The sequence below is a fragment of the Sciurus carolinensis genome, chromosome 3, assembly GCF_902686445.1.
Source record: "Sciurus carolinensis chromosome 3, mSciCar1.2, whole genome shotgun sequence".
In the NCBI taxonomy this organism is placed as follows: Eukaryota; Metazoa; Chordata; class Mammalia; order Rodentia; family Sciuridae; genus Sciurus; species Sciurus carolinensis.
The window spans coordinates 78,863,997-78,888,902 of record NC_062215.1 but is presented as its reverse complement, the minus strand read 5'-3'; the positions used below and the strand labels follow the sequence as shown (position 1 = coordinate 78,888,902).

Genomic DNA, 24,906 nt, shown 5'->3' with positions numbered 1-24,906 from the left:
GATTATGTCAAAATGATTCCAACTCTTACGTACAAATATGCACCAGAAAAAGCAACAGCAAAATAGCAGAGATTAATGATACACTAAAAGAATCTAACTGTATTTTTTAAAAATATGAAATACTATGTCACAATTGTGAATTAGATGGGAGAGGCCTAGATAAAAATGTGCATGAAAATTCAGTTTCAGATAGTGCTTTTGCTTATGTTGGTTATATCTACTGATAGTTATCTTATTAGAAGTTTTAAAAAAATTACCTATTGGTTAATTTGAAATAGCAGTGACATACCCCTTTATGTTAACATAATAACATTTTCATGAAAAATGTTTTCCAAAACAACTAAGAACTTACAGGAGTAGCATTGTGTTAACACTATTACAAATCTTTTTAATGTCTGGTTTAATAGAAAGCACACAAATTCTTCTCTATTTTACTGGGGGGATTGAACCCAGGACCTAACAGATGCTAGGCAAGTATGCACTAACACCGAGCTATATCCTAAGCCCTTTCCGCCCACTGCCCCCCCCCCTCTTTTTTTTCTTTTTTTTTGTACCAGGGATTGAGCCTCAGGGATCCTTAACTACTGAACTACAACCACAGCCCATTTTATTTATTTTGTAAATTTTTAGTTGTAGATGAACATGGTACCTTTATATTTATTTGTTTATTTTTATGTGGTGCTGAGTATTGAATCCAGTGCCTCACATGTGTTAGGCAAGAACTCTCCCACTGAGCTATACCTCCATTCACCCTTTTATTTATTTTGAGTCAGGGTTTCACTAAGTTGCTTAGGGCCTCACCAAGTTGCTAAGGGTTAAGGTCCTCTTGAACTGCTGAGATTATGGATGTGTACCACCATGCTGGCCTCTGTTTCCGTTTTGAGAGAGTGTTAGTAAATTGCCCAGGCTGGCCTCAAACTTGGAATCATTTTTCCTCAGCCTCTGGAGTAGGATTATACGTGGGCATCCCAGTGCCTGACTGTGGAATCTCTTATCTGCTACTGTGTTGACTATTTTGTAATGTTACTTTTTCTTTTTGTTTTTTACAGTGTTGGGATTGAGCCAGGGTCTGTCTCTGCTAGGCAAGTGCTCTACCACTGAGCTATATTCCCAGTCCCAAGATGTGGGTTCTTCCCCAGTTCCAAGATATGGGTTCTTCCCCAGTTCCCAGTATTGGGAGCCTTGCAAGTACTCTACCACTGAGTCCCATCCTCAGCATTCCCAATATATTGGTGGTTTTGATTGAAATATCTGAGGGGAATCCTAGGACCTCATGGATCTTTTGAAAGGGTCTAGGGAATGCTCAGTGATCCCGGGACCACATTTTATCTGCTAATTTTTCCTGACAAGTTTCTTTGCTATTACCCACCACTATTTGGTGTCTTCAATTATCTCCAAAGTAGTTTTCTAATTTTTCATGTTCCCTCCTGTACCCCAGTTTTGTTTTTGCCATTTTCTACCTTATATTCTTTTCTCATTATTACTTTCTTTTTTTTTCCCATCAAACTTTCACTGATAATTCTAGTCCCTGAATTTTTTCTGAAAATTTTTTTGCAGGTATTGTTAGTTCTGTATGATACATAGTTATGTGCTCTTAATTTTTCAATTACATTATTGATTCCTTTAAGAATGTGTAAAAAATGAGACGATAAGGCTGGTGTAGCTCAGTGGAAGAATGTGTGCTTAGTATGTGCTAGGCCTTGGGTTCAACCTCCAGTATCCCAAAAAAAGAAAATTGTGAATACAAATCAATAATTTCTCCTTGTACACATATAACTTTGTATAAATTTTGTTTGTTCTTCAAAGTAGGTAATATTTGTTAGTTGTAATAACATATTCTCCAGAAAAATTCATAGAGACCACAGATTTTCTTTTGGCTTTAAATGGTTTATTGGGAAACTACACTACTGAACTCATTATCTGCTGTATCGTAATACTTGTAGTGTGGTAAAATGTGCTTTCTGTAAGACATTGTTTATAACTAAAATCACCTTTTTAGGCCTGCTGACCTTATAAGCTACTTACTGATGGATTTATTTTCTTGTCATTTCAGAAAAAAGCCAAAGGACAAGAGCTGTTTGATCAGATTATGTATCACCTGGACCTTATTGAAAGTGACTATTTTGGTTTGAGGTTTATGGATTCTGCACAAGTAGCAGTGAGTAACTTTTGAAAGTTCCCTTAAGGGAACAAAAATGGAAAATTTCAGAGGATGGTTTGAGTGCTGGAAGGCTACATTTCATACTGCATTCTTTATTTCATGTGGTTTTCTGTGATCTGAAGACTACCTCTTGCTTTAGAATCACCTGAAGTCCTTGTGAGTTCTGGTTTTAAACTGACTAGAAGAAAATCTTTGAAGATGGGTCTTGGGATTCTGTTTTTAAAAAACCACTGACTTGGTTTTTGGGCATGCTAGTTTGAGAAAATACTGTGTAACAGTAGAAAGTTGGAGGCTATTCAAAGAATTGAGTCCTCTATTAGGATTTCACTGAAGGATGTTTGAAAGAAAGTAGTAGCAGATGGTAAAATTGAAGGGTGGATTAGTAGCCATTTCATTCCAGCAGCCTTCCAAGATTATTAAATTGGCAATTTTTATTTAAATATTTTTTAATCAGGGAGGTTATATTTTGCTTCAGAAAGTTTTATGTTGAAAATACTGTGTAGGATTATTGAGACTGAATGGAGATAGAAACCAGGAAGTGTTAATACCAACACTTTGGTGGTACAAGTGAAATATTAAGGCCCAGATGGTATCGGGCAGAGAAGGAGAATAGTTTTGGAAAGTTATTCCTAAAGGTATGGTGTGGAGGAGAATTAAAGGGAAGAGAGAAGGCATGACTGAATGAAGAAAGAATTGGTTTTAGTTAGGATAATCAAAACTTTTTGAAAAAAAAAATTTTTTTTTAATCTAAAATCACTTTTAAAAGATTGAGGTATAATTTACATATATACGTACATACATACATACATACCCCCCCCCTTTTTTTTTTTGAGCTGAGGTCTAACTTGGTGAGGATGGCCTCGAACTTATTTATAATCTTCCTGCCTCAGCCTCTGGAGTTGCTAGGATTACAGGTGTGTGCCAATTCATTGCTTTTAGTATATTCAGAATTTTGTAACTATCACTATTATCTAATTCCAGAATGTTTTTATCATACCCTAAAGAAAACCCTGTGTACATTACCAGTCACCCCCAATTCACCTCTCTACATAGCCTTTGACAAGCACTGATCTGTGTGGATCTGCCTATTTTGAAAATTTTATGTAAATGATCATGTAGCTTTTCAAAAATTTTTTTACTTTTTTGTTCTATGAATTGAACCCTAAGTGCTTTATTAATACTGAGCTATATTCCCAGCCCTTTTATTTTTTATTTTGAGGTAGGTTTGTTAAGTTGCTCTCAGACAGAGTTGTTGGGATTTTAGGTGTGTGCCACCAAACCTGGTTAGTAGTTGCTTTCTTTTCTTTCTTTCTTTTTTTTTTTTGTACCAAGAATGAATTTTAGGAGTGCTTAACCACTGAGCCACATCCCCAGCAATTTTTAAATTTTTTTTTTTTTTTTTTTTTTGGGTGCTGGGTATCGAACCCAGGGCCTTGTGCTTACAAGGCAAGCACTCTACCGACTGAGCTATCTCCCCAGCCCCTAAATTTTTTATTTATTTATTTTTTGGGGGTGCTGGGGATCAAACCCGGGGCTTGTGCTTACAAGTTGCTCAGGGCCTTGCTAATTTGCTGAGGCTGGCTTTGAACTTGGTGATCCTCCTGTCTGAGCCTCCCAAATCACTGGGTGGCTAGTAGTCTTTTAAATCTGGAAATGCACTTATGTTTTCAAGGTTCATCCATGTCTTATATTTGGGTTTCTTAGTACTTGATTCCTTATGTCTGAATAATTTTCCATTGTATAAATATACTACATTTTGTTTTTTGGGGTTTTATTTCTTCTATTGTTTGACTGTTATGAATAATGCTGCTCTGAACTTTTTTGTACAAGTTTTTTGTGAACATTATTTTCATTACTGTTGGATATGTACTTAGGAATGCAATTGCTGGGTCATATGGTAACTGTTAATATTTCGAGGTACTGCCAAACTGTTTTCTACTGTATTTGCTCCATTTGGTATTCCCACTAGGAGTGTGAGATTTCCATCATTCCAATTTATTCACATATTTGTAATTGCCTCTTTCTCCTTCTCCCCACCCCTTCTTTTTGATCTAGCTATCTTAGTTTTAGGTGGTATCTCATTTTGGTTTCAATTTGAATTTTCCTCATGACTAATGACATGGGCATCTTTTCATGAGCTTTGAGCTTATCAAATATTTGCATATTTTCTTTGGAGAAATAGGTTTACATCTTTGTCTTCTTTTTAAGTGGGTTGTCTGCCTTTATTACTTTTGAATTGTAAGAGTTCTTCATATTTTCTGGTACTAAGCCCTTCTCAGATGAATTATTGGCATATATTTTCCGTATTTTGTATGTCTCTCCCCCCTACCCCCACTTTTCTTGAGTGTCTGTGCTCCAAAGTGTTTGATTTTAATGGAATCTGATTCATCTACTTTTTCTTTGGCTGCTATGCTATCATAGCTGTGAACCTGTGCCTGTTATAAGGTCACACATACATTTACACATACATTTTCTTCTCAAAATTAAATGTTAACCATTTGGAGTAATTTTTCTATATGCTTTGAGGTAGATTCAACTTCATTTTTTTTGCTTGTGGCTATCTAGTGGTTCTAGCATCACTTGTTGAGAAGACCTCCCCCCCAATCAAGTAGTCTTGTCATGCTTGTTAAAAAATAAAATCAATTGACAGAAGATAAAATATGGGTTTATTTCTGGATTATCTATTCAGTTCTGTTATTTCTGGATTATCTATTCAGTTCTGTTGATTTATGTGTCAGTCATTATGCCAATAGCAGTGTTTTAATTATTTTAACTTTTTTAGTAAGTTTTGAAATTGAAAAATGTGAATCCTCCACTTTCCTTCTTTGTCATTTTAATTTTATCTATTCTGAGTCACTTTCATTTCCATAAAATTTTTAGGATGGCTATGTCTTTTTCTGCAAAAAAGTTTGAATTTTGAAAGAAATTACATTGGATATATGTATCAATTTGGGGGAGTTGTGCCATTTTGACATTAATAAGTTTCTGATCCATGAACATGGAATGTCTTTGCATGTATAATGTCTTTATTTTTTAAAAGTTTTTTTAGATGAACACAATCCCATTAATTAATTCATTAATTAAATTATATGTGGTACTGAGAATTGAACCCAGTGCCTCACATGTGCTAGGCAAGTGCTCTACCACTGAATCACAACCTTAGTCCCAGTGTCTTCGATTTTTTTTAAAACAAAGTTTGTGGTTTCAGTTTAGAAATCTTTTGCTTCCTTGGTTAAATTTATTCCTAAACATTTTATTCCTTCAGTGCTATTATAATTATTAATTTTTTCAAAGTGCTCAATGTTAATGTATAGTAATACAACTGATTTTTAAAATAATTATGTTGTATCATGCAAACCTTACTGAACTGTTTTATGTACAGTATAACATCATATCACCTGCAAAAAGAGGTAGTTTTCTTTATTAATGTGATAAGTTACCTAGATTGAACCAAAGTTGAACCAGCAGTGCTTTTTTGGTATAAATACCACTAGATTATGGTATATGCAGTTTTTATATGTTGCTTGGTTTGGCTTGCCTGTAGTTTGTTGAGAATTTTAGCATCTATGATCAGTAGTTTTCTTGTGATACCTTTTTTTAAATTTTTTTTTTTTTTTTTTTTTTTTTTAGTTGTAGATGGACACATTACCTTTTATATTCATTTTTATGTGGTGCTGAGGATCAAACCCAGTGCCTTACACCCTGCTGGGCAAGCACTCCACCACTGAACTGTAACCCCAGCCTGTCTTGTGATATCTTTTTTGGATTTGGGTATGTAGGTAATATTGACCTTACAGAATGACCTAGGGATAAGTTCCCACTTGTATTTTTTGGAAGATTTTATGAAGGATTGGTATTCTTTTTTCAACATTTGGTAGAATTCATTAGTGAAGTTATTCAGGTCTTGGGTTTTCTTTTGTGGAAGTTTTTAAATTATTGACTTAATCACTTTACTTGTTACAGGTGTATTCAGGTTTTTGATTTGTCTGTTAAGTTTTTAAGCCAGGCTGCTTTAGAGTAAAAAGGACCTTATTGAACGAGAGTTAGAAGAGTAGGCATAAACCAGTGTTGTCTTGGTAAATCAGGACATGTGGTCACCCTTGTTTTCAGTGAACTGTAAAATATTGCCCCATCTTCTATATTCAAACTGAAACTAAATAAATTTAGCATTTTTTTCTATGTAACCCAGGTGGTGGTCTTAAAAGACACTTTATAATAGTGAAGTCATCATATGGACTCTTGTCTCTAGAAAACTGCACATGAACATAACATTTTGTCTACATTTATAGGTAATTCAGATATCCTTGAAGCCTTCCTATGTTTAGTAACCATTCTTCAGAAGTTAAATAAACTGTAGCAGAAGGGAAAACTGAAAAAGATACTAATTTGTGTTTTTTTGTTCAAATCTTTAATAATGTTTTCAAACATTTATAATCTTTTATACTGTTGGTGCAACTTTGTTATTAAATCTTACTGTATGACTGTACAAAAATCTATCTTGAAGGATTAGGGAAAACTCTTTGCTATGATAAAGTTAAAAACAAACAGTGTGTGTCGTAAAGTTGCCTGTGATAGCAACACTGCTCACATCTATGGCTTAAAAAAAGGTTGTTTTTTTTTTTGTTTGTTTGTTTGTTTGTTTTTCTCTTTTGGTACCAGCGATTGAACTCAGGGGTGCTTAACCACTGATCCACATCCCCAGTCCTTTTTTATATTTTATTTAGAGACAGGTTCTTACTAAGTTGCTAAGCCTGACTTTGAACTCACTCACACGCCTCCTTCCTTAGGAGGATCCTGAGTTGCTGGGATTACAGGTGTGTGCTACCACACCTGGCTAAAAAGTGACTATTTTGTGTAGTTTTCTTATACAGTATAACTTCCTGTAATAGAAGTAATATATCTTTAAGCCAGGCAATAAGGAATTCTTTTGATTCTGAGTGGTTTTAATGTTAGTGCCATAAGACTTTGCACAACTGCTTGGGGACTAACTATTCCAATTTGCTAGAAAACATGTTTAATTTATTTCGAAGGAACAGTTTCAGTCTTAAAAATCGGATGTTTGCAGGGACCAGGCAGGAGGACAAAAGATGGAGGGAAGCGGGTAGGGATGTTTTTTAAAGATGATATTGAGTTGTTTACTTCCAAGAAGAAATATGGTTTCTATCTTATTTTTTGAGTCATGTTGTATACTTGATATATATTGTTTTTCTTTCCATCTGCCTGCCTTCCTCCTTTCTTTCCTTCCTTCCTTCCACCTGGGATTGGATTCAGGGGCATTCAACCACTGAGCCACGTCCCTAGCCTTTTTTAATATTTTATTTAGAAAAGGGGTCTCACTGAGTTGAGACTGGCTTTGAACCCTCAGTCCTCCTGCCTCAGCCTCCTGAACAGCTGGGATTACAGTCATGCACATATGTATTTTAATTAATTTGGAGGGAATTTTCCCTCCAGGGGATTGAACCCAGGGGTACTATAAGCCCAGCTACGTCCCAGCTCTTTTAATTTTTTATTTTGAGACAGGGTCTTGCTAAGTTGCTGAGGGTCTCACTAAGTTACCGAGGCTGTCTCCAATTTGTAGTCCTCCTGACTCAGCCTCTGAAGCCACTGGGATTACAGCTGTGTGCCACCACACTCAGCTTGTTTTCATGTTTTTGATACAAAGAAAGATGCCTCATAAATAAAATAAAATACAGCATCAAATAAATTGTGGGTTACATGTAATAGTCTTCTGAAGATAAGAAAAGATTGGTAGAAGGACTGGAAGCATATCATTTTACCCTCCAAGAAAGGGGTAGAAGGGCAGCTACCACCTAGCTTCAGGCATTTGTTGTCAAGTATGTTTGTTTTACCAGCATTGCAGGTTCCTCATGTATTCCAGCAGAAGTTGGAAACTAGACTTTTCGGTTTATTTTGTGTGTACTGGGTATTGAATACAGGGTGCTTTACTACTGAGCTACATTCCCAGTCCTTTTTAAGATAGGGTCTCACATGTTGCTGAGGGCCCCACAAAGTTGCTGAGATTGGCCTTGAATTTGTCATCCTCCTCCTGCCTCAGCCTCCCAAGTTGCTGGGATTATAGGTGTGTGCCACTACACCTAGCCATACTAAATTATTTTTAAAAACAAAAATACAGTGTGTGCCCAACAAAATGTGTCTCAGGAACAACATTTAACCCTCTTATTTACATATTTGTGACCTCTGCTTTGTGAAGTTTGAATAGGTCATATTTACAACTTAGGTTTTTTACTGATCCAGTGCAACTTTTTTTTTTTAAAGATGTTAGACTTTTATTCATTTATATGTGGTGCTAGGACTCGAACCCAGTGCCTCACACATGCTAGGCAAGTGCTCTACCACTGAGTCACAACCCAGCTCCACCCAGTGAAACTTATTAAAAAAAATTATTCACCTAGTTGGTGGTATGGTATTATGTATGTCTTGTGTAACGTATTATAATTTATCATGCTTTCAGAAAAGGAAAACAGGGAAGCATTTTCAGTGAATTTTTTTTTTTTTTGCAGTGCTGGGGATCAAACCCAGGGCCTTGTGCTTGCAAGGCAAGCACTCTACTGACTGAGCTATCTCCCCAGCCCTTCAGTGAATATTTTTAAAAGGAGAAAAGAATTTTAAGACGTTAATTTAGCCACTGAGCCACATACTCAGCACTTTTTATCTTTTGTTTTGAGATGGGGGTCTCGCTAAGTTGCTTTAGAGCCTTGCTGAACTGCTGAGGCTGGCTTTGAGTTTGCAGTACTTCTGCCTCAGCTTTACTAGTTGTTGGGATTACAGGCTTGCACCACCACACCAGACTAGTAGTTAATATTTTTAAATTGATCTGAGAGCGTATGTGTGTGTGTTTTAAACTTGCTTGGTTGTGTTTTTAAATTTATTTTTGTGATACCAGGGATTGAACCCAGGGCCTCAAGCTTGCTAGGTAAGTGCTTTACCACTGAGCTATATCCCCAACCCTTTTCTGGTTCTTGATATAAAAATCCTTAATAAGGGTTGGGATTGTGACTCAGTGGTAGAGCGCTTGCCTAACATGTGTGAGGCACTGGGTTCAGTTCTTAGCACTGCATATAAATAAATGAATAAAATAAAGGCCCATTAAAACCTAATACACACACACACACACACACACAATTTATAAAAATGTAAAAAAAATCCTAAATAGTATATTGACATATTTTCAGCAGCCCATTAAAAGTATAAAGAATGTATCATGATCAGGAATAGTTTATTTTTAGAATCCAGAGATGGTACAATATCAGTTGACATAATTAAAAATATGCAGTATGTCATGGTTGTTTCCTTCCCTCACCCATAAGACAATTACACTTTCTAGCTTCATTGTTATCAGACTAGGCTATGTGACTTGCTGTGGGTAATGAAATATAAGTTGATGGGATGTGTTCCCATTCTGAACAGGTTAACTAATTTTTACATCTGTTCTTTATTGCTTAATTATATACTTAAGTAAAACTACATAAAAACATTGAAACTGTCTTCATCAAAACAGAAAGATGAATAACTTGATTAAAGCTTATGGCATTTTGTTTAAAGATGATAAAAACCGGAAATGGAGTTGGAGGTATTAGATCCAAAAGGGCTAGAATACATACAACTGTGTAGTGAAACATTGTGTAAATATTTTATAAGTATACATTTATAATTACTGCAGTAATAGATTCCCTCCATAACAAATTGGAAATCATTAAGAAATTGTTATTTTTCCAGTTCTTTAGGTATTCCAGGTAGTATAGTCATAATCAGAGATGATGGGTTCACTTTGTGACTCACTTTTTTTTTTGAGGTTAGGCAAGTAATAACTGTGCTCTAGTTCTCATCATGTGATTTTTGGGGTTGGGGGTGGGGTTTGACCATGTTGTAAATAAATCTAGACAACTTTGGCTTGTACAAAACCAACTTTTCTTTCAATCTATGCACATCTAGCGAAACTTTGGAAAGTGTGCTCATCTCTGAGGTGTGGTGGTGCAGGTTAAATAGATGGTCCCATAGTCAGCAACTGTGGAGGATAGACCTGGTGGTTTGTTTGACGATTGTTCTTTTTCTATACTAAATCTTAATTTTTTAAAAATTATACCCCTAGATTAATAGAGAACAATGTGTGCATTTTTACTAAAGGTAGGAAAATGATAAGGATGCCAGCAATTGCAGTTATAGAAGCAAAAGTTACAAAGGTTAGAAAGAAGGAGGTAAAATTATCACTGTTGTCAGATGAATTGGTTGTATGTAGAATTCAGCTGGGAACGTCACACACAGTAGGAAGTGTACTTATGGGTACATTGTAATGCTTGCATTTTCTGAGCAAGGATGAATTGTAAAAAATTAAGTCTAAAGAGGATAACTTTGAATTTTCACAAAAACTCCTAGATTTCCTGCTGCCCAATATTGATTGATTTTAATTTTTACTAGTAATATTCTGATATTGGTCATCTTTGTAAATCTTTTTCAGTATTCTGAATTTAGAAAAAAATTTTTAGTATATCATATGGAATGGGATTTTTGGATCAAAAAGAGTTTTGAGTTTTTTTTCATGGTATTGCCAAGTTAAACTTCATTATTAGATTATGAGAATAATGGTATCTTTGCTATAATTTATGCAGTGTTGATTTGTTTCAGCTAATATTTAATGCTGTATTATAATGAGCTATGTTGTGAATAAATATTTTTTAAAAATATTTTTTAGTTGTAGATGGGCACAATGCCTTTATTTTTATGTGGTGCTGAAGATCGAACCCAGGGCCTCACTTTTAAGGAAATACATGTATAGCTCATTGTATTTGTTGCTTAATAATTGGGGAGGGGTGTAGAAAAGGTCACACTTTTCTAACCTGATCCTCAGGTTTGTTCACTAAGTGAGTTCTAGTGATTTTTGAGATTAGATTTCAATTTAGGTATTGTAATTCATAAATATAGTTGCTGTTTTCACTATAGGCATTGTGCTTTGTGGTAATTTTGCATGTAGTAAATTGTTGATTGTTAACACTGAAACCCAACAAGAACAGACCTTGGGTAACACAAAAATATTGACTGAATGCCACAAAGGATTCTATTTAAAAATAACAATGAGAAATCTGAGAAATAAATTAGGTTTATTAGGTTATAACAGACTTTTGCTGGGTTCTAAAAATGGGCTTAGCCCTTTTATGGTAAAGGGCATTTCGTAGTAGTCATATTGTGAAAATTAAATAGTGCTGTAAATAGGTGCATGTGTGAGTAGTTATTAAAGGTAAGTTAGGTATAAACATAACCTCTAAGATCAAGTGATATACCATGCCATTTTGACAGCAAACTCTAATTCGCTCTATCTCTATAAAGTGAATGTATAGCCTAATCACCTGCATACCTCTTGTGACTTTGACATTTTTTAGACTGAAGAGAAGCATACTAACAATTTTCAGAAAAGCACAGTGGAAAATGTATTTTACTTCCTGACCCAAGTCTTCTTTTGGAATGTCTTAGACTGTTAATTCCAAAAAAGTAATCATTCAGGAAGAATTTATAATGAAATCCAGATAAAACTTAGTGTTTTCAGTTAGATTACAGCAATACCGGGTATTGTTTTTGTAGTGTAGATTTGTAACATTTTCTAAAACTGTTTAAGATGTTAACATTTGTTTTAAAATAATTCTTACATTCAAAGCCTAAGTCCCTACTCACAGAAGAAAAATTTTTTGTAGAGGCAGTTGTTTTGAGAGTTAACATTTCACTGCTTTTTAGTTCTTTGCCCTTTGAACAAGGGTAATAGTGCATTTCTTTAGTGAACTGGGCAGGTGTTTAGAAGGCAGGAATCTTTGAAGAGCTGTTTTTTTTTTTTTTTTTTTTTTTTTTTTTGTGGTGCTGGGGATTTGAACCAGGGCATTGTGCTTACAAGGCAAGCACTCTACCAACTGAGCTATATCCCCAGCCCCTGAAGAGCTGTTTATAGATTATTTGGAGGGACTGGGATGAGGTTTTTTATATGTACAAATTCCTATGTAATTCTTTGGTTTAGTTATTTCTATTGTGCTTATGATTATATATTCATAACTTTTTTTGGTGGGGGATACTGGGGATTGAATTCAGGGGCACTTAACCACTGAGCCAAATCCCCAACTCCCTTTTTTATTTTATTTAGAGACAGGGTCTTGCTAAGTTGCTTAGGGCCTTGCTAAGTTGTTGAGGCTGGCTTTGAGCTCATGATCCTCCTGCTTTGGGATTACAGGTATGTACCACTGGGCCTGGCTCATTATTCATATTCTTAGAAAGACATACAAGTCAATAATTGTTTTTCCATACCTACCTCAATAGGATGGAAAGAAATACGGGTTTCTGCATCCTTTGATGTCTGTCAATTAAATAAAAACAAAACAAAACAGGAATTTAAAAGGGAATTTGTTCCTTTTTAAAGTATAGTGAAGACAGAGAACTTTATTAGTTTCATACCAAACACCCTAGAATCTGTATCTGCATATTCTCACTTTTATCTTCTCACATAATTTAAACTCAGCTCCTAAGAACCCTTATTCAAGGAAAATACTATCAGTGCCTATCTGGGAGCTCTGAATTTTCCAGTCCTTGGTCTTGGAATGTGGAGGAGATGAAAGAAAACAGACTTGCGAATATGCAAACATGAACTCAGAACTTCCCCAGCTTCTGAATCTTTACTTTAAAATGTGTTTGATGCTTCATCTGAGTTTTGAGTCATCTTAAGGGAGAGCAAATACTAGAAGCTGTTACATGCAGGTAGCAAAGAGGCTGAATTGCCTGCTTGGAAGATGACTCTAGACCTTTTTCTCACTGGGATGATGATATGTTTAATATGTTTCTTAGTGGGACTATGTATGATTTAGTAGAAAGGTGTATTTTGAGACTAGGCCTAAAGAGTTTTGACCAGGGAGAAATTTAAGAAAGATTCTAGTATAAGTGGTTTATATTATATTAATGTTTCCGTCTTCAGAATTTATTCTGTCAAAGTTTATATTTATATTTAGCCTTTTTGATTTTTCAGTGCATTTATGTTAATGTTCTTCACTTTTTAGTAATTCTTATTTATTTATTTATTTATTTATTTATTTATTTATTTATTTGGTATTAGGGATTGAACTAAGGGGCACTTTATCACTGAGCTACATTCCCAGCCCCTTTTATTTTTTTATTTTGAGACAGGGTCTCACTAAGTTGCTGAGGCTGGCCTTCAACCTGTGATCCTCTTGCCTCAGCCTCATCAGTCACTGGGATTACAGGCGTGTGCTACCACTCCTGGCTTAACCCATGTGTGTTTTAAAATATTTTTTCCTCCCCTGTTTGAAGAAACAGAAAAATCGGTATTGTCAGGTGAGGTGCATGTCTGATTTGCAGAATGGGGTTGTATGGACTGTTGGTCATGTACTTTTTACCATATATTTAATCTTAGCAAAAAAAAAAAAAAAATATATATATATATATATATGGATATTTCCTATGTAAAATATTAAAGGGGTTTGTGGTTATTGTTTTAAATGTTTATCATAAAGGAAGAGGAAAGGAAATACAGGAAAACACAAAGACGGAAAACATCAGCAATCTTAATTAACCTAGGAATAACATCTCTGTTAAATTTAGTTTTATATTGTCTCAACCTGAAAGAAAATGCATGTTATATATATATAGTTTTGTACATTTTGGCAGAACCATTTATAATGCTTTATAACATACTTTTTATATTTAAAAATATATATATTCTAAGTAATCTTCCAGATCTTTAATAAGTGTTAGCCTTCATTCTTTTTAATTGCTGTATGTTGTTCTAGCATATTTAAATACTTTATTTTTATCATTATTGTTGTTTATCTAGATTGTTTCAACTTCTCTAATTCCTTGTAGGTAAATCTATACACATACATTATGATTTTTAGGTGTAGAATTGCTGGATCAAAGACACATAGATACTTTTGAGACATTAGCTACTGTCCAGCCAGATTCCCTCCTGGAAGGATTGTGCTTATTTGCACTCATTATGGTGTATGAGAATCTGCCTAACCAACGCTACATCAGACAGTGCCAGGTGATCAGACCATAGTCTTGGTGTTTTTAATGTAGGATAAGGGATAAAGTCTGAAAATAGAGCAACCCCCATATCCATGGTTTTGATGAGAAAACATTCTGAGCATAAAAACTAATTTTATCCCATACCCAGTATTATGATTGGCATTAATTAGGTTGTAGTAGGTTTTGGGGCTGTCTGGGATTTTTGGATTTTGGCTTTCTGGTTAGGGATGTGTGGACCATTTTCTGTCCTAGGTTCAGTACTTATCTACTAATAGATTGATTTATGTTCAGCCTACACAGCCTAGTGTTTTATTAATGTGGAGAGAGATTTCAAAGTGAACATTGTGTAGATTAAAGGATGTTTAAAAGTGAATATCCATCTGAATTTATTAAAAATTAGAGATGCTAAGTAGCCTACATATTTGGAATCCAGAGAAAAATATTGCAGAGAATTTAATTGCCTTTTGAAATGTTTACTGAGCATCATATTTTAAGGTGAAAAGGCACTCTCCTGGGCACACTGGTAATTCTATGAATTTCACTCTTGGGTTTGGGGAAGGGAATGGAGAGAAAAAGAATAAGCTAGGCACATAATTGGCAAGGAAAGCAAATAGTTACAACTCTTAACAATGCAGGCTTGTTTACTCTGCCTATCTGGATTCTGAAACTGGATTCCTTGGCTCTGTGAACTAGTTAGCACAAGAACACTCCTTTCGTTTACAGTACTTGGAATTAAAAACACACTGAAGAGAACTCAGTCATGTATTTCTTAGATGAGTGCATAACTGTCACTGTTAGGACTCTGTGGTATAAAGGGTTCAACAATGGGAAGTGAACTGGGAATGGTTTGTCAGTGGAAGTTTCTGGAATGGGTTTTTAAGTTTGTTTGTGTCACGGCATTTCACAGTGAAAAGGTTATATAAATCAGAAGTTCTTGAAACCAGGAATCTACTAGAATGTTAAAGATTTATTTATTTTTAAAGCAAATGAACAATGAGTGCTTCTTTTAATGAGCAATTTAATGAGTAATTCATTTAATTACCTTGGTTATGAGAAAAATATTTTAACTTACAGTGTCTTTTTCAAAGAACACTACTTCTGAGTAGTATCTGTTTTATTAAAAAGTTACGTGACATTTGTTGTTTCGTTTAATTCTTTGTTAGGATCTGCCAGTAAATCTTTTATTTTTTATTAAAAGGATTAACCAGGCATTGAATTATGAGGGTCCTCTTCTTCCTAATTTTAACAGTTTTGAAAGATTCATTTATTTGGGAGCAATGAGGAAAATTAAGGACAAATTTTGACTATCACTTTTGTTACTGGGGGCTAGAGCAAATGTTTTAAAAAGTCACATAATCAGGTTTTAGATCTTTTATTTGTATGTGAAATAAGCTTGCTGTGAATATTAAGATCTAAAATCTCTCTCTCCTAGTCTTTTTCTCTTTCATTTCTACTCATTCACTCTGTTTTTTTCCTTGTGAAATATTTCATTCTGGTTCTCAACAAAGGCCTGATGAAAAAACTTTCAATTAAAATTTAAAGTTTTGTCATCTGCTTAATACCGAATTATTTTATGTTTTCAGCATTGGTTGGATGGCACAAAAAGCATCAAAAAGCAAGTAAAAAGTAAGTGTTTTAAAAATTGCAGAAAAATGGAAGTCAATTGTATTAGAAACTCTTATTATAAAGACATTAAAAGTCTCTCTCTCTCTTTTTTTTTCTCGTGGTGTTGGGGATTGAACCCAGGAGTAATCAATCACTGAGCTATACTGAGCAATACCCTTCTTTAATTTTATTTTGAGAAAGGATCATGCTAAACTGCCAAGCTGGCCTCAAATGCATGATCCTTCTGCCTCAGTCTCCTGAGTTGGATTAATCTATAGTCTTCTGTTCTTGAGATGACAGATGATCATGATAGTACTGTGTTATGGTTGGTACTTTAAAAAAAAAACTACTGATTGATCTTTTTGTGTCAAGTTTAAGCCTATGAGCAAACCTTAAATAATGTCACAGGTTCCTGTTATCTTCTGTTCCAGTTCAGTACATTTTAAGAAAATTTACTAGCTGAAATTATTTTTATTTTTGCTGCACTGAATGTTGAACCCAGGGGCTACATCCTAAGCCCTTTTTATTTTTTGTTTTGAGAAAGGTCTCACCAAGTTACCACCTCGACCTTGCATTTGGAATCCTCCTACCCCAATGTCCTGAGTAGCTGGGGATTATAGGCGTGCATCGCATTACTTGTCTTGAAAATTATTAAATAGTGAAATAAAAATAAAATAGTAATAATAAAAGTTAAAACTTTTTTCTTTCTTTTTAAATTGCAGTTGGTTCACCTTATTGTCTGCATCTTCGAGTTAAGTTTTATTCCTCAGAACCAAATAATCTTCGTGAAGAGCTAACCCGGTAAGACTACTATCTGAAATTGTATGGGTTTTTTGTTGTTTTGTTTTGTTTTAAATATTTTTAGTTGTAGGTGAATACAATGTCTTTATTTTTATGTGGCGCTGAAGATTAAACCCAGTGCCTCACACATGCAAAGCAAGTTCTCTACCACTGAGCCACAACCCCAGTGCCCTGTGTACAGTTACTTTGATGATGTTGGAAAAATGTCTTAGAATTCTTTCTAGTTTATATAAAGCTAATTAAATGAATCCTTGCCCCTGGTAACAAAACCTCAGACAATAGAATGTTATTCTGGAACAATGTTTTTAATGTATATGATTTTTTTCATCTTATTTATTGGTTTTCAAAGTAGGCTTTTGAAATAGTTGATTCCTTAGCATTCTCCAAAGGCAACTATAGAAAATTCTTTTTTTGAAAACACAGTACCTTGCAATATTGTGTTTATTGACTTTCAAAATAATCTCTTTGGTCACTGGTGATTCAGTCAAGTTGGCTCCTTTCTTTGGTTTTCTTTCTTTTTTTTTTTTTTTTTTTTGTACTGGGGATTGAACTCAGTGCTTCAGCCTTGTGTGGGTGCTTAGGCAAGTGCTCTACCACTGAGCTACATCTCCAACCCTTTTTATTTTTTATTTTGAGACAGGATCTCCCTAAATTGCTTTGGGATTTGTGACCCTCCTGCCTCAGCCTTCCCAGTCACAGGAATTATAGACCTGCACCACCATGCCTGACTGGCTTCTGTCTTTCCTTACTCATTAAATGCCATCCATGGGGCTGGGGTTGTGGCTCAGTGGTTGAGCTCTTGCCTAGCATGTGTGAGGCACTGTGTTAAATTCTCAGCACCACATAAAAATTAAATAAAGGTCCATCGACAACTGAAAAAAAATTTAAATAAAAAATGCCATTGATGAATGAAAATGTTAGATACTGATTGAGCTTGAATAGTTTTGAATAAACTTTAGGTTATATATGCTTTATTTTATTCTTCCTCCTTATATCGATTTATTGACTCTGTATTGCATATACATGACAATGAGATTATAGCTGTTAACCAGAGTTATTCCCATGTCTGTATCCCTTCAGATACGAGGTGGATGTCTTGTCAGTCTATTCTTAATAATATGTTTTAAGCATTTTCTCTTAAGATTGCTGGCTATGTTCTGTGACCTACTTCTCCTTGCTCTTATCTTGTGGTTATACTTCCATTCCCATGATTTGTTGTTGTTACTGTAATTAGTCCCATGATATTTATTTATTTATTTGTCCCATGTCATTTATTACCCAGTTTTTCTATATTTTCTTTTACATGTTTCATTGTGGGTAAAATTCTATAATTAAGAATGTTCTCAAATTAGGACAGGATTTTTTTCACAGTAGTTTGTTCCATTAGTTAAATTTGTGCCCTTTATCTTTCCTTAGGTATTTATTTGTTCTTCAGTTAAAACAAGATATTCTCAGTGGAAAGTGAGTATTAGTTATTTAGTAAATAACTACATTTTCACGGGTAGTCAAAATTTTTTTGAAAATAAGTTTATAGTTATGAAAAAGAATCAACATAATATGTGTATTTCTTAAAATGAAGGTTAAAATGAACCTTAAAATGAAGTTATGAAATTGACAATTTTCCATTTTGTTCTTAGATTAGAATGTCCCTTTGATACAGCAGTACAATTGGCAGCTTATAATCTGCAAGGTAAGTAAGCAATTCATATGCTTACTCTAAGATTAAAGTGTGCTTCTTTTTTGTGTGTTTTAGTGAAAGAATTTCAAGAGTATAATGATGTGTAAGAAAAGAATGCTGTTTTTGTGTAAACTTGTATCAGTGTTTAAATCTTTTATTTTCATTTGTTTTAGAGCATTTTCCTTTTATTCCCTTTCATCTCTGCCCCTTTCTATTCATAGTGTTTTCAAATAAAAGTTGCAGTCTGTCTGATAATTCAGTAAATGTCATGATTAGATCCTAAGCTGATTTTTTTTTCTCCTTAAAAAGAATGCAGTGACATATGAGTGAATTATTGTTATAGTTACTAGGGACAAGTGTGTTTAGTTTTATTCATTGTCATTGTTCGTTTCTTTTGGTACTGGGGATTTAACCTGGGAATGCTCTCCTACTAAAGCTACATCTCTGTCCCTTTTAATATTTATAAAGAGACAGAGTCTTGCTGGATTACTGGGGCTGGCCTTAAACTTGGGATTCTCCTCCCTCAGTGTCCCAAGTTGCTGGAATTACAGGCATGTTCCTCTGCATCAGGCTTTCTTTAATCTTAAAAAATGAATCCATGAAGAAATTGTTTAGAGCATACTTAGAGCCAGACTGGATGGCACATACCTGTAATCCCAGTGGCTCTGGAGGCTGAGGCAGGAGGATCGAGAGTTCAAAGCCAGCCTTAGCAACAGTGAAACACTAAGCAACTCAGTGAGATCCTTTCTCTAAATAAAATACAAAGTAGGGCTGGGGATGTGGCTCAGTGGTTTATTGCCCCTGGGTACAATCCCTGATCTCCCCACTCTCTACCAAAAAAGCTCCCAATGGTTATTTTAGAAGATATTCTCTTAACAAATGAGCATCTTTATATATACTAGAAGAAAAATAGTACTTAATGATGATCAAGATTAGTTCTATGCTGTCATAGTGGTTCCATGTTTAACCCCAGTCTATAATGTCAGTGGTATTTATTTGCCATTGTGTAGATAATAAGACTAATTTTTTTTATGTCTTATGGTAAACCTAATGTTTTTGCCTATTTTGTGCATTCATTATTGAAGAAAGCACATTTTCCTGTTGATATGGGGATTGGCAATGAAATTTTTTTTTTACTTCAGAAATTTTTCATTAATGTAAACTTGTATTGCCCTGCTTTTTACTATCCTTGTCTATTTCCAAATTAAAACTAGTGTTCTTGACTACATAATGTCAGCTAGATGCTAGCTTGGAAATGCTATAAATGATTAGAAAAGTATAGTTGCCCATTTGTTTTTGTGCTGCTAGGGATGCAATCCAAGGCCTTGGGCATGCTAGGCAAGTGCTGTACACTGAGCTACACCCCTCACCCACAAATATTTTATTGAAAGCACACTCATATTTTCATTATTCTTGTATGAGATGAACTCTAATAACTTTTAGATACACTGTAAAGCTATTTTCAGGATGTTATACTATTTGTTGCCTCATATATTATTTGTATCTCATTCTGTGAGTTTTAGGACAACAAAAGTACATGCTTTTTAAAATTTCTTTTTAGATTTGCATGACAGTAGAGTGTGTTTTGATATATACACACATGGAATATGGTGTGTTGTGTTTCCAGGGTTTAAAAAATACATATTTTTTGTATTTTAACATAGGTTGAATCACAGTAGTGATCAGTAAATACAGGCCCAGTGTGGATTAGAAACTCCGTAGAAAATGAATGGTGGGCTGGGGAGATAGCTCAGTCGGTAGAGTGCTTACCTTGCAAGCACAAGGCCCCATAGTTATTATGTCAAGATAGTTCTCATGTCTTTTTTTTTTTTTTTTTTTTTTTTTAATTCCACAACTGGACTTTCATCATAATGAAAAAAATTTAACTTTCTAATACAAGTTAAATTTTCTTTTAAATGAATGTGTCAAGGCTGGGGTTGTGGCTCAGTGGTAGAGTACTTGCCTCACAGGTGTGAGGCACTTGGTTCAGTTCTCAGCACCACATAGAAATAAATGAAGAAAATAAGAATCCATCAACAACTAAAAAAAATATATCAGAAGTATACAAAACTCTGGTGTGGTTTTGGGGAGAAAATAAAAACAGCTTAAGTTCAGAAATAGCACAGATGAACATATAAATGTTTATACATTATTCTTTCTCTTTTAAATAATTCTGAGTTACTTTTTTAGGATTAATATTTCTACATCCCAAGAACACAGGGACTATATCTTACAATGTTTTATGATATTGTGTTCTGTGACATTACTCTGATTCTTTATAGATACCAGCTAATTGTCTTTTTGAGAATTGTTCGTTTTTTTCATTTACTCATTATCAGGTCAAAAGATTTTTCTGTGTAAGTCTAGAAAGTGACTTTGAAAAGCTAAGCATTAGGCTATGAATAAATGAAAAAGATATGCAATTAAAAATACAAGCTGGGCTGGGGAGATAGCTCAGTCGGTAGAGTGCTTACCTTATAAGTACAAGGCCCTGAGTTCAATCCCCAGCACCGCAAAAAAACAAGCCAAGCGTAGTGGTTCATGCCTGTAATCCCGGTGACTCCAAAAACTGAGTTAGAAGAATCACAAGTCTTAGGCCAGCCTCAACCACTTAGTGAGACCTTGTTTCCAAACTAAAAAAAGGACCGGGATGTAGCCCCGTGATAAAGCATCCCTGGGTATAATCCCCACTATCCCCCACCACCAACAACAACAACAATAAAAAAGCTGGGCATGGTGATGCTTACCTGTAATCCCAATGACTCAGAGGCCAGTCAATGTAGGAGGATATTAAGTTTGAGACCAGCCTCAGTTGAGACCATCGGCAACTCAGGGGTACTCAACCACTGAGCCACGTCCCCAGCCCTATTTTGTATTTTATTAAGAGATTGGGTCTCACTGAGTTCTTAGTGCTTCTCTGTTGCTGAGACTGGCTTTGAACTCTAGATCCTTCAGCCTTAGCACCTGAGTCTCTGGGATTATAGGAGAATGCCACTGCGCTTGGCCTAAGATTTATTGTTGGGAATTGTTTGAGCATTATGAATTCCTGGAGTTTAAAAAAATAATCTACCTAACATTTTTTATTTATAAAATGGGTTTTGAAGGATTCTGCAGGAAATAAACTTAATTAGCATTAACGCAATGTAACTTTGTGTAACTTATGTTTATAGCTGAACTTGGTGACTATGATCTTGCTGAACACAGTCCTGAACTTGTCTCAGAGTTCAGGTTTGTGCCCACTCAGACTGAAGAGATGGAACTGGCTATTTTTGAGAAATGGAAGGAATACAGGTACTTGACATTTGATCACACTTTTTTAACATCACCACAATAGTTATTTCATACCAGTTATCTTCTGTCTTTGATATATAGATTTCATTTTATATTATTATTATTTAAAAAATCATTTTAATTTTTAGAGGTCAGACACCAGCCCAAGCTGAAACCAATTATCTAAATAAAGCCAAATGGCTAGAAATGTATGGAGTTGACATGCATGTGGTCAAGGTAAGCATTGTGTTGTGGTGTCTTTTAAAACTTCATTTCTTTGGGACTTAAGGTCACTATGAATTTGTGTATAGGGGAGCATATGAATTTGTATATGGTCTAGCATAGGGTACTCTGGATATATGGTTTAAAAAATGGTTGAGATTAGATATTGAACAAATAAAATTACATAGGAAGATTCATAAGAAAAATTTTAAAAGAAGTACATAGGTGCTTCTAAGCTATTAATATTTTTAGTTGTGAAAAAGTACTATTTAAGGTTTTAAATCACTAATACTTAAAAAAATGTTTTTAGTTGTAGATGGACATAATACCTTTATTTTTAAGTGGTGCTGAGGTTTGAATCCAGTGCCCCACACATGTGAGGCAAGCACTCTACCAATGAGTCACAACCTCTGGCCCCTCAAATCACTAATTTTTTACTTCATGTTATGTCACTTAATCTCATTACTCAGTAGGCTCTGTTAAAACAATTCAGGAAGCAAAGTTGAAAATTTATAACTTGAGAGGGCTTTGATAAAATATGGAACAGCTTGAGTAGTGATTTGTGTTATTTCTAGGTAAATTAGCAACATTGTCAAATTTGTTATTTAATTGGTAGGTGGAAGGAATATGGAAAGACTCTGGAAGGAGCTTTCTTCATAGTGGGAGTGGGAGTATAACTATCTACCTTCATTGAAGACATGTCTTACAACCTGCAGTAGTCCTCACCTTATCTCTGGTTTTGTTTTCATTCAGTTTCATTTATCCATGATCAACCAAAGTCCAAAAATATTACATTGAGATTTCCCAAATAATAAGATACAATTTGAGAGAAGAGACCACATAAATTTTATTATAGTATATTGTTAAAATTGTTCTGTTTTGTTAGTGTTAAGCTCTTACTGTACTTAATTTAAAATGAAACTTTTTAATAGGTATTTATATACTGGAAAAAATGTATTTCTAGGACTAGGTACTATGTATGATTTTAGGAATCTACTGGAGACTTCAGAACATAGCCCCTGTGGATAAAACAGGATTATTGTGTAGTGTTTCAGACACTTTAAAAAAAAGTATGCATGAATTTTCCAGAGAATGGGATGTTGAATATGCTAATTGTTGAAAACATCTTGCATATTAATATTAGCTATATATATGTAAGTAATATATTCAGCATGAAAGTAAAATTGAAGAGTTAATTGAAAACGTGGAACCTGTTTTAGGCAAATAGACCTAACACATTTTTTTCTTGTTAAATTAGGCTAGAGATGGGAATGACTATAGTTTGGGACTGACCCCAACAGGAGTCCTTGTTTTTGAAGGAGACACTAAAATTGGCTTATTTTTTTGGTAAGCAGAGTCAACAGTCCACAGATACTTATTGTTGTTTTGTTTTTAATGAGTAAAATAGTTTTATTTTTAAATTATTAGTTTTTTGGTATTGTAAATTGAACCCAGGGACACTTCACCACTGAGCTACATCCCCAGTCCTTTTGATTTTTTTATTTTGAGACAGGGTCTCATTAGGTTATGGAGGGTTTTGCTAAATTGATGAGGCTGGCCTTGAACATGGGATCTTCTGCCTTAGCCTCCCAGGTCTCTGGGATTACACAGGCATGCATCACCATGCCTGGCTAATAAAAGCATTTATGTCAAATTAATAAGTTAAATATAGTTTGAAAATCAAATAGTTCTGAAAAGCCTGCAAATGAAAAGCAACTGTCTTCTCTAGTCATCTTATTCTCTTTTTGTGGCCCTGAGGATTGAACTTGGGGTGCTCTGCCACTGAGCCACATCCCTAGCCCTTTTTTCTAGCTATATTCTCCATTAGTTTCAAGGCGTGTCAAAGTATGCCTAAATATAAATATTATATATTTCTATATTTAATGATCTTCATGGCACTCCCTCCCTTCGTGCAGCTATATCACTATTTTTATTTCTTTGGTTTGTTTTTTGTTCTGCAGACAACTCTTTTACTCTGTTGTGTAAGAGGGAGGAGAGCTGTTAGTACTTTTAGCCCTTTTTAAAAACTTGGCTCATTTTTTCCATATTCTCACTTTTATCATCCATACTTGACATTTTACTTTTACATCAAACAGATTTTACATGGATTTTATAACTGTTAGACCTTTAGGTTTTTGTCTGGTGTTCTAAAAGCTTAAAAATCAGGCAATAGTGTTGTACATTATTGTCAGAACTAATATAGTGCTTAAAGTGTTCTAGTGTTATAGAAATGAGTCAAAGATGGCTCATGAATATTGGCCCCTCTGTTGTTTCATTCTTAATGTTATTTAATTCTTCACAATAGGCCAGGACAGTTAGCTCAGAGCCCCTTTCTTCTACTGAAATTTACATATAGTTGTTCCTGCTAGGAATTCTTGTAAGAGATTTGAGTGGAATACCTATACCTTGATGGGTGAAGAAACTGGGGCATTTATCTTCTCAGTCCTTGGTTGTTATTTCTTTGGAATTCCAGCTTGCTTTGAAACATGCCTTGCAGCCCAAGGATATTCTGAGTAGAGAGATAAAGAGGTCACTTCTTGTACCTTGTTATAAAGTTGTGAAAATTGAAAGATTAGTCATTAGGAGCGAGAGTCAAATTGTTCTGACATTCACAGTTGATAGAAATAGAGTTAAATATGGCAGGTGATTTAGAATTGTGGTACAGATTGAAGAGATGGAGTTAGAAAGTGACCCATATGATGAGGTTTTAAAAAAAAAAAAATTTAAGAACATGTATATCCTCAAACCAAAATTGCAATAGAAAATAAGAATTGAAGACCTTAATCAGTAATATTTTCCTTTATGCCATTTTTAAGCTTTATCATCTTTCCTATATTCAATTCCTGTGATGTTTCTTTAACAGTGAAATAATTTTACCTGTGCCTGGGGATTTTTTTTACACCATAGTTGAGGTCTGTGAAATATATAAATTGCTTCATGTTCTTTTTTTCCTTTATATTTTTAATGTCTGATATATATGCAGCATCAATTTTGATAGAGATACTATTTTTAAAATATGTAATTTCCTTTTGTCTTTTCAAATAGATGACTTTGGGTAGTACAGATTACATTTACTGTCAGTATTCTGTTCAGGAATTAGATGATTAAATGTACTTGAAATAAAAACAGAATAAAA

At 34.5% G+C, this 24,906-nt stretch overlaps 1 protein-coding gene across 9 annotated transcripts in view; it reads left to right on the top strand.

The window, feature by feature from the left end:
- Nucleotides 1-24,906, top strand: part of Epb41l5 (erythrocyte membrane protein band 4.1 like 5) — a 126,431-nt gene that overhangs the window by 23,325 nt on the left and 78,200 nt on the right. For 8 of the 9 annotated variants that reach the window (XM_047544363.1, XM_047544361.1, XM_047544362.1 and 5 more), the window contains exons 3-10: nt 2,054-2,158; nt 15,778-15,820; nt 16,522-16,600; nt 18,017-18,061; nt 18,238-18,290; nt 21,449-21,569; nt 21,698-21,785; nt 23,029-23,117. In XM_047544363.1, the coding sequence (XP_047400319.1) occupies nt 2,054-2,158; nt 15,778-15,820; nt 16,522-16,600; nt 18,017-18,061; nt 18,238-18,290; nt 21,449-21,569; nt 21,698-21,785; nt 23,029-23,117 (623 nt within the window). Of the gene's footprint in view, nt 1-2,053; nt 2,159-14,088; nt 14,211-15,777; nt 15,821-16,521; nt 16,601-18,016; nt 18,062-18,237; nt 18,291-21,448; nt 21,570-21,697; nt 21,786-23,028; nt 23,118-24,906 lie in introns of those variants that run through there. The other variant, XM_047544366.1, reaches the window with a different exon arrangement.